General features: G+C 43.7%; 1 protein-coding gene across 1 annotated transcript in view; it reads right to left on the reverse strand.

The window, feature by feature from the left end:
- Window positions 1-14,502, reverse strand: part of CSMD2 (CUB and Sushi multiple domains 2) — a 579,918-nt gene that overhangs the window by 24,135 nt on the left and 541,281 nt on the right. Inside the window, exons 56-58 of the mRNA XM_033115124.1 lie at window positions 8,860-9,033; window positions 4,684-4,866; window positions 979-1,155 (exon numbers count right to left, since the gene is read on the reverse strand). Coding sequence (XP_032971015.1) covers window positions 979-1,155; window positions 4,684-4,866; window positions 8,860-9,033 — 534 coding nt within the window. The remainder of the gene's footprint in view (window positions 1-978; window positions 1,156-4,683; window positions 4,867-8,859; window positions 9,034-14,502) is intronic.

The raw sequence follows: 14,502 nt of genomic DNA on the forward strand, positions 1-14,502 counted from the left end.
GAAACTCGGGCTCTGAAGACCATCCTTCTTATCCAAAACCCACCCCTCTAAGAAGAAGGACCCCGAGGGCAGAGTTCCTAAATGAGGCTGGGGCTCAGGGAAAGGAATGTTTGCAGGTTGAAGAGTCTAAGATGTGTTAATGGACCACACGGACAATTTGTCTGCTGGGGGCGGGGGTACATCTTTTCACCTGCTGTTCTGCCCGGGAGCCTCTGTGGCTCAGCGGTCTAGAACAGGGTCTTATGACATATGCAATGGTCATACCTACGTTATGGTATCAAGTGAGGGTGGGGGTTGGTGAACTCTGGCCTTAGAACAAAAGTGAACTTGACATGGGATTTCAGATAGAGCCTGAAATCAAAGATGAGGACTTAGAAAGGGAGAATGTTGTCAGCGTCCCTCATCTTATCACTTCCCTCCTTCTGGGCCCCACAGTTACCCGCTTTCCAAGGGAAAGGGTCTGGGGCAGCCCTTGAGAGAAGCAAGAAAGGGGAGCAGTGGGACCACGCCATGCCTGAGAGCCAGACCAGGGTGGGGATGAGTCCAAGGGAGAGAAGTACCTAACAGAGATAGTGGATAATGACTGTGTGGAAAGAGAGTCAGGCTGAGAACTGGGGGTTTGCTCTAAAACAGAAACAGAAAGCCCAAGGAGCTGGCTAGAGCCTGAGAAACAGCAAACCTATATATCATATCTCAGCCTCTCTGAGACTCAGTCATCTCACATATAAAGTGGGGCTAGTAGTAGCCATTTCTTGGGGTTGTGGTGACAATCAGATGACATCATGCATATAAAATAAAGCACTTAGCTAAGTGGCTGTCACCCAGTATGTGCTCAATAAATAGAGGCTTTTTGTATAGTTCTCATTCCCCGACTCCAGCCAGCCTTCCCAATCTCCCATGGACAGCTTTTTTCTTTGACATGGAGACGCCCAATTGCTTCTGCCACCATTTGCCACGGAGCCCAGAGGGCCTTCTCACCTATGCACTCTGGGTCACTGCCTGTCCAGGTGCCATTGACCGAGCAGTGCCGGCTGAGCAGGCCTGAGGCATAGTAGCCTTCCCGACACTCATAGACGATGGAGCTGGAGAAAACCAGGCCATCACTGAACATGACTCGGGCATTGCTTGGAGTCCCAGGGTTCCCACAAGAGATCACTAGGAAGCCAAAAGAGCACATTATTCACCAGAACAAACGCAGGTGTCACCTGGGGGACTGAGATGTGCCCACAGTGGAAACCATGTGCTATATCAGGACCCTGTGGATTGAAATGCCTTTCACCCTGTTTTCATGTCTGATCATCTCACCCTCAGAAGGGAGGGAGAGAGAGACCTGTATGAACCTTTTTTCTAATTTCTAAAACATAAGGACTATATCTGTTTTATTATCACACCTAAAATTTTAAACAATTCCTTAATATCTCCAAATATCTAAACAGTGCTTAATTTTCCTGAATTGTCTCTTCTCTGTTTTAACAGCTGATTTACTTGAATCATGACCCAAAAGAGGCCCACACATGATATTTGGTTGGCATGTCTCTAAGCCTCTTTTATCTGGTAGAACTTCCCACTTTCTGGATTTTGCTAATTGCACCAGGGAGGTATTGTTCAACACCTGCCTCTGTCCCCTGTGGGTCCTGTAGTCAGGTGCTACTTTCTGGTCGGGTTAATTCATTCATAGGCGGTTTTCTGTCTTATTACGTCACATCAGGAGGCACAAAATGCCTGATTGTTTCCTTGTTCCTGATGTGTGATCAATGGATTGAGGTTTGCCTGCCTAATCTGGCAATTACAAAGTTCCCATTAGTTTTTCACTTAATGGTTTTAGCAGCAATTGACTGTTGACTAGATTCATTATTTCATCAGGGGATAGAAAATTCTATAGTTCTCTCTGCATTCACTAGACTTCTTCAATAAAGAACCTGTCCATCATCAACTATTTGCTTACCCTGAATTACAACTCATACAGGAAGACTGGATAATATTGGATTGTTTTTTAAATCAGATGTCAGAACGATGAGTTGGTTCCATAGCAAGCTCCAAAGGTGACTGACACTCATTTGAACTCATGGACTTAAACTTATTTACTATGTTGCCATTCATTGCCACCATTATTCTTATTGATGCCCAAAGTGTCCCATCTTTGGCTAGGGGGAGCCTCTTTAGGTTGGCTTCTGAGTTCCCCTGACATGACTCCACTTGTCTTTGGTTAATTCCTTGTTGGAGTGACAAGATGTTCTAAGCTCCTCTTGTGTATTTCCTGCCCCAGAGTTGGAACCAGCCATTTCTGTAAAAAGCTCTGGCTGCTTTTAGTGGAGAACAAATGTAGAAACCACAATCTGCGTGTGAAGGGTACTCATTGCTACTGAGCTGGTCACTGATTTGAGACTTTTAGGGAGGACAGAGCTGGGAAAATAACTTTTCAAATTGAAAATAAATGATGAGTTTATACTGACATTACCAATCCAAATTTAGGATTAAAAGTTTTTCCTTAACTTTTAAATTTTTGTATTGTATCTTTTTTATGCTGAAACTCTTCGTTCCTAGTGACAATAAATAATTTAAATTGGTTTTATCCACACACATTATGGTATTTTATACATGTAGTAGTTTCAGAATAGTAATACCAATGTTATTACTAACAATGTGATTGCTGAAAACAATTTAAAATGGCATTGCAGTTCACTTTGTCCTTAGGTATCTGTATCCTTAGATACCATAGTCAAATTTCATTCCTTCAAGTCAGTTGAAGTTATTCTGTGGGTTCTTATATCACCAACTTTATACATAGTTAAGTTCACTGTGTCCATTTTGATTTTGATACTTAGAGATTACTTATTTCTAATCTTTGATTTCATTTTATTTTGTAACTACGCTACACGGTCCCAAAGTCAAATCTATAGCATGATATGATTAGCGTAATAGATAAGCGCTAATATCCATCTATTCAGCAAGTATTTGTGCACTTAGGTCCCAGGAATGCAGTGATGACCAAGTCAGGTCCCCTGCCCTGTGGAGCTGAGTCTATCTTAAAAACTTACCTATAGACAGATGAATTAAAATATGATATAATAAGTATTATACTTGATGGGAGGAAAAGCACTACTCATTGGGGCTGGAGATAAGCATTTGCGGAGAGCCTTCAAGGATAAGTGGGAGCATACCAAGGGAAGGCATAAAAAGCTGTGTACATGTCACATACAAACAAAAATTCATTCAACAAACATTTGCTTCCAGGTCCAAACTCTTAGCCACTTACTTTCTGTTCCCTAAACACTCCCTACAAGTTGACTAACTCCATGTTGCAATCTGAGTGGCATGAACGGGGACCTGGGTCACAGTGGATATTTGAAAATATACTAAATTTTCTCCTTGCCAACACACTCACTACCACAGCTCTTTCTTACTATGTCTACAAAATTCTATAGAAACTAACTTTGCTCCCCCGAAAGACTTTGGGCAGACAAGTGGGGAGGGCACTGACTCCATTTGTATCTTTTCCTGGGCAGGTGCCCTCTGATCATGGGCCAGAACATCTCTCTGTGCTCTGCAGGACTACTCCGCCACCCCAACTTCAGACATCCGGTTCTCTAGCCACTGCCTCTTATCTCTTCAGCTCACGCCCTCTGGGATTCATTCTCTGGTGATTTCTTGGTCCTACGGGGACGTATAATCCATTGATTCTACCATTTTTGCCCCTGCCTCTTACTCCTCTCATAAACCTGCCCCCCCATTCAGCTTAGATGCCAAGAACAATCATAACCCTGCTTTGCGTATACCCTCATCTCCCGTGCCACTTTCTGCTGATGTCTTAGTTGCCTGATAAAACCCCAGTCCTACACCTAATGCTTCACCTACCCTGTGCTTGTACCTATGCAGCAATAACCTGCTACTCTCACTTTCATGTAATGGTCTCTTACTTGGAGTGAGCCCTAGAGGCTGCCTGGCAAAGATGTACTTCCCTATTTCATTCCCACTCCTCTCTTGTTAGATGATGATTTCATATTGTCTCCTTCCTCTTTCAACATCTTCTCAACTATCTTACTCTCAGCTGTTAAACTGCGACCTAAATAGGAGAGTGCTATGCAGGCTGTCTTTCAGAGACAGAGGGATTTGGGGCGCAGCTACAAAAAGTTGGACTCTGGGAGGAGAAGTTCTAAGAAAGAGTTTTTTCACAAATTTAGGAGTGTGGGGAGAAATATAATTTTCCCTGCCAGGGCTACCTCAGGGAACAATATTCAGAGTTTATATTACTTTTAAAGGGTTTTTGAAAATTGGATTTCTCTTTCTTTTGGCACTTTGGATGCTTGTTTAACACTGTCTCTTCCCTTTAACTGTAAGTTCCAAGAGAGCAAGATGTGTCTGTCTCTGTCACCGCTGTGTCCCTCGGACATACTATAGTATTCGGCACATAGTTGTTGAATAACATTATATGGGGTAAAAAGTGCACAATGGTCTAAACTTAGTTTATTCTGGTTTCTTCCCTCCTTAGATGAGGGTGAGGAATACAATTGTCTTTACCTTACTAATGAGAATGCATGTGAACTCTCCGTTGGTGTCCACTACCCACAAGGCTGAGGGTTCAAAGGGGACCATGGATTTTATCTGTGCCGGTGAGAGCAGGTGCTTGGGCATGGGGAAACAAGGGTAGGCAAAGGGGAAAAGCAGAAGGGTCACATACATTACCTCCACACTCAGGCTGCGTGCCGCTCCACGAGCCGTTGGCTTGACAGGTGCGCTCTGATGATCCCCGGAGTGTGTGGCCAGCTTCACAGCTGAAACGCATCAGACTTCCTGGGGCAAAGCTGTCCCCCAAACGGATGCCGTGGGCTGGGATCCCAGGATCCCCACAAATTCCCGTGCTCACTCCTGTGGACCAGAACCAAATAAACCCCATTGTTTTCAGCATGGAGGAAAGGAGAGGGGAGGACTAGGGGAAAGATATCGGCCGTTAAGGGGAGGCTGTGGGCCCCACGAATTAGGGGGGTGCAAACTGACTGTGTCCAGTCTGAGTTACCTGGACAGGCTCCTGCCTTACTACTCAGTGGTCAAAGAACACAAAGGTCCGATGTCACAGGTAAGTCCCTGAGGGCCACACAGCAAGGGAAGAAAGAAGGCAGAGGGAAGGTTCTGCGGTGGACCATGCCTCCATTCTTTGCCTGTGCCAGGGTGGAGTGCCAGCGGTCTAAGCTGGCCGCATCTCTTCCTTCTCCTTTTTGCCCCTTTCCCACCAATATCTGCTGCTTCCCGGGTCCCCTCCCCATTCCCACTGTCTTAGCTCAGGTGCTCAGCATTATCTTGCCTGAACTCTTGCAAGAGTCTCCTCACTAATGTCTCTTCCTTCTTAAAGTCTCCCTCCAACCTGTCTTCCATTTTATCCTTCAATCTTAACAATGAACAATCACCATCTGATCTTATTTCTTTCCTGCTGAAACATCTCCACTGGTTTCCCAGTGTCTACAGCAGGGGTGTCCAAACTTTTTTCAATGTTTTTCACCAAGGGCCATATGCGGTAAAATACACAAATAGCCGGGCCACTCACTCGAGGTGAAGTACGTATTGCCTCACCTGGTTTATTTAAGTAAACTACATATATTTTTGGAATTTGCTGTGGGCCAATTAACAATGGATCATGGGCCGCAGTTTGGACATCCCTGATCTACAGGATAAAGTCCCAACTCCTTTGCATAGCCTCACCTTCTCAGCAGCCCAGCTTGAATTCTGATCCTTTAGTGGAGGAGTCCCTATTCACAAATTACCCAATACAGGTGAGCTCTGGATTAAATATTGTAGACTCCCTCATTTCATTCTTTCTGCCTCCTGCTACATTTCTGCACTTATCTGGGCTCTGGTATTGTACAAACCTACCCAAGAGATGGAGGAGGGTAGAGAACAGGAGAGGAGACAAAGCCACAAGAACTAGTGCCTACGGGAGCCAACCCATGTCACAATACAGAGATGTGTAAGAGACATGACTGGATCAGAGTAGGCTGTGGTTCGCGTGAGGAAGGGAGAGGAAAATTAGGGAACAAATGGCAACCGCACGAGAAGATGAAGTACATCGGAGCGACACAGCTAGTTTGCTGGAGTCAAGAAACGTTTAAGTCATGTACACCTCACCATTTACCATTTATGTCTCTTTCTCTCAATCCTGGAATTACACACTTTTCTAGTCTAATCTCAGACTATGAAAACACCATGTTCCCCATTCTGCTCCCTATGAAGGGAGGGGGATCATTCAGCCTTCAACTCAAACATTTGACAAAAGAGGCCCTGTGACGTTTGGCCAGGTTTTCTTATCTTTTGAAGTTTTCCAGGATGTAGCTCATGGAACAGGCAGTACTGGGCCCCCTGGAAGGTAGCCCTAACGGTGAGTATCTGACTCCCACACTGGCTAGCTGACCTCAGCTGGAGCCAGCAATATTGTAAAATAGGCCAGAGTGTGGAACTTCCTAGTCTTGGCGATTATCTGACAGAATGGCCCGTCCTGCTGCAGTGTTTGGAGCTTCTAATTCAATGATACAAGGGAGTCTGGGACAGAATATTGTACCACGGGGGCAGATGGCAACTGTTGACTCTTACTGAAGAAGCATATTAGCAAGATGACGACCCTGAAGCGTGGGCAATGAACTTTCCAAAGTACGTCTCAAATTCAGGAAATCTCTGCATGTCCTTGATGGTCCAGGGACTTATGACTCAAGGAAGGACTCAGGATATTTTGTTATGCATCATCTGGGTGAAAGGGCTCTAGAGGATGAGGTTCAAAAATTTGACTCTGGAACTCTTCAATGTGTATTTCTTAGGACTGGCAGGAGATGCTGTTGCAAAAATGACATCTGTAAGTTTCAGGGAGGGAGATAATACCCTCTCATTGGTACACACCCAGCACTGCTTTCTAATTACCTGTTCTTCTCATCTCCCATTTTCTTACCCAAGGCATTTAAGATTCATTCATTCCTCAGATTTAGCAGACTTAGTTTGAGAGAAAAGACGGATTCCATGCCGTGGGCCAGGAGAAGGACTGTGTGGTTGGGTACGTATGCTCACGGGTTATGTATGCTCCGGGCTTTCTCTCTGGGTTCTGTCTCCTCTACCCTGCACTTACTTCCCTTTCCCATGGGGAACAAAGATCCCCAAAATAGATCAAATGACTTTAAGAGCAACATTAGCCTAATGTCCTAAGGAAGTGTCTAGAGGGGAACTTTATGCAAAGGGATTATTCACAGAAGAGAACTGGGGCAAATGTAGGCTCAGATGGGCCTTTGATTTTCTTTTTCTTTTTTTTAATTAAAGTTTATTGGGGTGACAATTGTTAGTAAAGTTACATAGATTTCAGGTGTACAATTCTGTAATACATTATCTATATCTCACATTGTGTGTTCACCACCCAGCGTCAGTTCTCTTTCCATTACCATATATTAGACCCTGTTTACCCTCTTCTAGAGCCCTCTTCCCCCCTTACCCTCTGGTAACCCCTAAACTACTGTCTATGTCCATGAGTTTTTGTTCTTTCAGTTGTTTGTCTTGTTCTTTTGTTGTTTCCAGTTTTATATACCACATATCAGTGAAATCATATGGTTCTCTGCTTTTTCTGTCTGACTTATTTCGCTTAGCATTATAATCTCAAGATCCATGGGATGGGCCTTTGGATCAGAAATGCCTGCCTTTGCTCTTTGGAATGCCTCTTCCTCCTGGAACTTGCCCTGTGAACGACTGAAGATGCCTCAATATACATGAGGCGTCCTCCCCATGTCATCCTCCCCAGGTCACTTCCACTAGGGGTCCAAACAGAATGAGTAGCCTTCCTAGTCCAGGTTAATGGAGTCCCGTGGTTCATACCTAGTCCTGCCCAGTTCATGAGCTGGGTGATTAATGGGGTGTAGAGGAGGGAGGGGCCATTCTATTTCCTTCTGGAAATAGAATTATACGTCTGGGATTGCCCTGGGAAGCCAACTGTCCTGTGCAACAGTGGCCAGTACTTTGGGAATTTTTCCTTTCTGGGGAGACCTAATTAACATCTGGTTCAATATTCTGGCAGTACCCTTACTTTTTTTTTTTTTTTTTTAAAGATCTTATTGGGGAAGGGGAACAGGACTTTATTGGGGAACAGTGTGTACTTCCAGGACTTTTTCCCAAGTCAAGTTGTTGTCCTTTCAGTCTTAGTTGTGGAGGGTGCCATTCAACTTCAAGTTGTTGTCCTTTCAGTCTTAGTTGTGGAGGGTGCAGCTCAGCTCCCGGTCCAGTTGCCGTTGCTAGTTGCAGGGGGCACAGCCCACCATCCCTTGGGGGAGTCGAACCGGCAACCTTGTGGTTGAGAGGACGCGCTTCAACCAACTGAGCCATCCGGGAGCTCAGCGGCAGCTCAGCTCAAGGTGCCATGTTCAATCTTTAGTTGCAGAGGGCGCTGCCCACCATCCCTTGTGGGACTCGAGGAATTGAACTGGCAACCTTGTGGTTGAGAGCCCACTGGCCCATGTGGGAACCAGCAGCCTTCGGAGTTAGGAGCATGGAGCTCCAACCGCCTGAGCCACTGGGCCGGCCGGCAGTACCCTTACTTTTGGGAGACGAGATTATCTGGGAACCCTAAACTGCAAGAATAGCTGTATCCTCCCTAGTTTGCAATCCCTTGGCTGTATGGACTTGACCACAGTTAAGGGGACGAAGCTGGGCTCAGACTACCAGGGGCTGAAGTCTAGTTGGGACCTTTAATCGCTGTGCTCTCTGCCCATGAGGGATGGGATGAGGGTCCAAAAGGTCTGTTTCCCTCCTGTCCATCTGTCATACTCACACCTTGGGAGCCTATCCACCTCCCATCAGCTAAGTGTTCCATTGGACCCCGCTCCCCCATGCCAGGCCCCATACCTGAGCAGTGGGGCAGGGAGCCTGTCCAGTGTCCGTCCAGCCCACACATGCGGGTGGTGTTTCCCACCAGAGTCCGCTTGCCGGTGCAACTGTAACGCACGACCGCCCCCACAGTGTAGTTGTCTCCGGACACCTGGGAATGAGGTGGGGAGCCCGGATGGCCACAGGACACCACTGTGAGGAAGAGCAAACATCTCAGCAACTCGGCACAGGGATAGGTTGGCATCACGGGACAGACAGTAGGGTTTTTGCAGTGACAAGCAGAGAGGAAGAGAAACCCCGGGTACCTATCGAAGCCAACTTTCTTCTGGCACACCCACCTGACATCCGCAGACAATACCGACTCATCTTGCTATACAGTTTCCGTGTCAGTGAAATGGAGAGTAATACCTGTTGTTTTAAGAGTTGAAGGGATAATATGCATGAAACTGCTCAGCAGGAAGTAGGTATGCAATAATATGTTTCTTTACTTCCTTGCCTCTTGTGATCTCCTCTCCCTATTTCCTCACTGCTGTCGGACATAACTGAGATGTCTCTGGCAGAAAGGTGGTACACACAGTACGTATCAGACAAAAATGGGCGATCGTCACCCTAGGATTGTCTGCATTGACCACAGGTTCCAGACGGAGGGCCAGTTATAGTCCCTTCCCCACTGCATCATGCAGTTCCCCACATCCACTGTCCCCAACACGTTCCCTCAGTTTGCAAGTTCCCTTTCCTGAGACACCACAGTGTGACTGTGAAAACCAGTGATACGATTAGAATACTTGAGCTGAAGTGCACAGGTTAGGGCAGGGTGATGCTGTCAAGGTCACTGCCCTTTGCCTCCCCGTTGTTCTAGCCACAGGTCGACCCCAGGTTCTGTCGTTGACTCAGTACATATTTACTAAGTGCCTATTAGGTGCTGGGCACTGTTTTATGTGTTTGGGAGAATAAAGCCCATGCTCTCGTGGAGCTTACAGTCTCGTGGGCGAAGATACTATAAATAAGAAAATATATAGGTAATTCTAGGGGTACTATGACGGAAAATAAATCTGCGTCAGGAAAGGGTGTTTGGGCTGGGATGAGGATGCTAGTTTTGAGGAGGGTGGTCAGAAAAGATATCTCTGAGGAAGTGACATGTGAGCAGTGATTTGAGTGATGTGAATCGGACAGCCATGCAAGATCTGGGTGAAAAGGACACCCTGTGTGTGCTTGAGGACCAGCTAGAAAGCCAGGGCTGCTGGGAGAAAGTGAACAGAAGAATGGAAGAAGACATGTGGAAGAGGTTGCTAGGAGCCAGATTATGCTTATTCCGTAAGCATGATGGAATACTACTGGAGTGACATGGTCTGATATACGTTTTAATAAGATCCTTCTGGCTCCTGTGTGGAGAACATTCCAGTGGGGCAAGAATGAGAAGGGTGTTGCAGCAGTTCAAGAAGAGACGACAATGACTTGGATGGACTAAACCTAGGGTATGTTGGAAGATCCCTGGAGCCATTGTTTATACCCAGAAAAGGCACAGGACATGGTGTGGATAATGACCAGGACTGGTGATTAAAGGGATAAAATCTGAGTTGGGTTAACGCTGTCGCCAAGGATGGAATTTTGGGCAGGCACAGGGATGGCATGAATAGGTTTTGTGTATCTCCACTTCTCACTGTGGTCTTATTGTGTGTCCAACTCTGCTCTAGGTACTTGTGGTAGATTACTGGCCGAGACTGCTGCTAGCAATTCCTCCTATCAAGGCGTGGAGCCGGTTTCTCCTCCCCTTTGAATCTGGGCTGGCCTTGTGACTTGCTTTGACCACTGGGGCGTGGTGAAAATGACATTCGACCAGTTGTGACCTCAGAGGCCTGGCAGCTTTTGCCTTCATTTTCTTGGAATTGCCACCATGTAAGGAAGTCTGGCCTAGACTGCTGAATGGTCAGAAATCCCATGGAGACAGGGACCATGTGGAGAACAATCATGATGCCCCAGTCAACAACCAGGACCAAGTTCCCTGACAAGTGAGTGAGGCCATCTTGGATCTTCTAGGCCCAGTCCAGGCACAGGAGCCATTAGCAGGTTTAGTGGAAATGTACCGTTTCCACTAAACCTCACTAATTATTAGCAATAAAATAATGGTTGCATTAAGCCTCTACACTTTGGGGTGCTTTGTTTCACAACAGGTAACTACAATACAATGAATGTGACTTCGGAGGTCTTGATGATGAGGGGTTGTATGCTGCATATGGGAAGGATATGAACTGTAGTCGCCAAAGGGCTGACTGTAGTGCATTGTTTGCAAAGATGGTCACCACAATTCTTCCCATCCCTGGACTCCTTACACTCCAAGAGATGGAGTCTATTATTTGCCCTCCCCTTGAATCTGGGTTGGTCTTATGACTTGCTTTGATCGACAGACTGTAGTGGAATGAGGTTTTGGGAATTCTGAGCTCTGGCCTTAAGAGTGCTTATAACTTCCTTTTTTTTTGCTTTAGGAATGCAGCCTCCAAGTAAAGAAGATCAAGCCACTCTGCTGGAGAGAGTGGCCACATGGAGAGATGCCACCTGGAGAACAGCCGGTACTAAGGCCTTAAACAGGTAGGTGAGGCCATCTTGGATCCTCTAGTCTTAACTGAGCTACATGTAGCACAGACGAGCTATCCCTGCTGTGATGGTTCATTTTATGTGTCAACTTGAATGGACCTCAGGATGCCCAGATATTAGGTCAAACATTTTCTGTGAGGGTGTTTCTGAATGCGATTAACATTTGAATAGGTAGACTGAGTATAGCAGATTGCCCTTCCCAATATGGGTAGGCCTCACCCAATCTCTTAAAGGCCTGAATAGTACAAAAAGGTAGAGTAAGAGAGAATTCTCTTTCTGCCTGATGGTCTTTGAGCTGGGACATCAGCCTTTGGATTCAGACTTGGAATTCACACCATTGACTCTCCTGCTTCTCAGGCTTCAAACTCAGACTGGAACTACACCATCTGCTCTCCTGGGTCTCCAGCTGGCCAACTACAGACTTTGGGACTTCTCAACCTCCATAATCACATGAGCCAATTCCACAATTGGTTATTGGCTCTGTTTCTCTGGTAAATCCAGATGGATATATCTACTAAGCCCTACCTGAATTTCTGACTTACAGAATTGTGAGAAAACAAAAACAGTTGCTACTTTAAGCCACTAAGTTTTGAGATGTCTTGTTACACAGCAATAGATAACTGATAGAGTGAATTTCAAGGATTATACTATTTATTCATTAAGACAACCCGTGGAGGTAGGTACCATTCTTATCTCTATCTTACTGATGAGGAAAATGAGGCATGGTGAGGAGAAGTAACTTGCCCAAGGTCACAGACCTATTCAATGGTATAATTAGTTCTTGAAACCAGGCAGGGTGAATCCAAGAGGCCACACTGGTAAGTACTATAGTTGACTCCCTTCTGCAATGGCTTGGTCTTGGCTGTCAACTGAGGCATCGTGATTGTTCTCCACAGGGTCCCTATCTCCATGTGATTTCTCATCAGTGGTTACATTAAATGTGAATTAAACACATAAAAGGCAGATATTAGCAAAATGAATAATAAACATGATCCAACTATATAATGTCTATAAGAGACACATATTTAGATTCAAAGACACAAATAGGCTGAAAGTAAAAAAATGGAAAAAGATACACCATGTATACAGTAACAAAAAAAGTTACTGGAGTGGTTATCCTAATATCAGACAAGATAAGCTTTAAGACAAAAATTGTTACTAGAAAGAAGGACATTGTATAATGACAAAAGGGTCAAGCCATCAAGACGATACAACAATTATAAACATATATTCACCTAAAAACAGACACCTCAAATACATGGAGCAAAAAACTAGCAGAATTAAAGGAGAAATAGACAAACCAACAACAATAGTATGAGATTTAAACAGCCCACTTTAGATTATGGATAGAACAACCAGAGAGAAGATCAAAAAGGAAATACAGTGGAACAAACAAGGAACAACACTATAAAACTAGACCTAACAATCATTCATAGAAAACTGCACTCAATAACAGCAGAATACAGTTTTCTTTTTTTTTTTTTAAATTTATTTTTAATTTATTGGGGTGACAATTGTTAGTAAAATTACATAGATTTCAGGTGTGCAATTCTGTATCACATCATCCATAAATCACACTGTGTGTTCACCAGAATACAGTTTTCTTAAGTGCACATGGAATATTCTCCAGGATAGACTGTATGCTAGGCCACAAAATAAGTCTCCATAAATGTAAAAAGGCTGAAATCATACAAAGTATGATCTCCAACCACATGCAATGAAATTAGAAATCAATTAACAGAAGGAAATTTGGGAATTTCACAAATATATGGAAATTTAAAAAACACATTCCTAAATAACCAATAGGTCAAAAATAACAACAACAAAACTCAGAAGAGAAATTAGAAAATACTTTGAGGTGAACAAAAATAAAAATATAACTTACCAAGTTATGAGATATAGTGAAAGTGATGCTCAGGAGAAAATTTATAGCTATAAATGCCTACATTGAAAAAAAGGTCTCAAACCAAGAACCTAACCTTCCCCCTTAAGAAACTATAAAAAGAAGAGCAAATTAAACCCAAAGCTAACAGAAGAAAGGAAATAATAGAGACAAATGAAAACAGAAAAACAACAGAGAAAATAAATAAAACCAAAAGATTTTTTTGAAAAGATCGACAAAATTGACAAATGTGTAGCTAGTCTGAAGAGAGAGAGAAAGAGGGAGAGAAAGGAAGAGAGAAAGAAGTTTCAAATTTTAAAAATCAGGAATGAAAGTTGGGCTATTACTATCAACCAATCTTACAGAAATAAAAAGGCTTACAGGAGAATACTATAAACATAAATAGTTGTATACCAACAAATTAGATAACCTAGGTGAAATGGACAACTTCCTAGAAACACACAAACCACCAAAATTGACTCAAGAAGAAATAAAGTATCTGAATAGAATTATAACAAATAAATAGAATCAATTAACAATCAAAAAACTGTTATCAAAGAAAAACCCAGGACCAGATGACTTCACTGCTGAAATCTACCAAATTTTTAAAGAAGAAACAACACCAATCTTTCTCAAACTATTCCTAAAATTAGAAGAGAGGGCACTTCCCAACTCATTCTATAAGGCCAGATTATTCTGATACCAAAGGCATACAAAGACATCACACAGAAAGAAAACTACAGACCAATAGACTTCATAAACATAGTTGTAAAAATCCTCAACAAAATACTAGTAAACCAAATCCAGTAGCATATTAAAAGGATTACACACCGTGACCAAGTGTGATTTGTTCCAGGAACACAAGAATGTTCAACATATGAAAATCAATCGATGTAATACACCATGCTAATAGAATGAGGAAAAAAACCCCACATGATCATCTCAATAGATTCAGCAAAAGCATTTAAGAAACCACAACACCCTTCATGATAAAAATGTTCAATAGGCTAGGAATAGAGGGGAACTTCCTTAATCTAATAAAGGGAATCTACCCAAAACAAACAAACAAACAAACAAACAAACAAACAAACAAACAAACAAACAAACAACAGCTAACATCACACTTAATGGTGAGAAACTGAAAGCTTTTCCCCAAAGACCAGGGACTAGAATGTCTGTTCTTGGTA

Source organism: Rhinolophus ferrumequinum, chromosome 9 (genome assembly GCF_004115265.2).
Source record: "Rhinolophus ferrumequinum isolate MPI-CBG mRhiFer1 chromosome 9, mRhiFer1_v1.p, whole genome shotgun sequence".
Lineage (NCBI taxonomy): Eukaryota > Metazoa > Chordata > Mammalia > Chiroptera > Rhinolophidae > Rhinolophus > Rhinolophus ferrumequinum.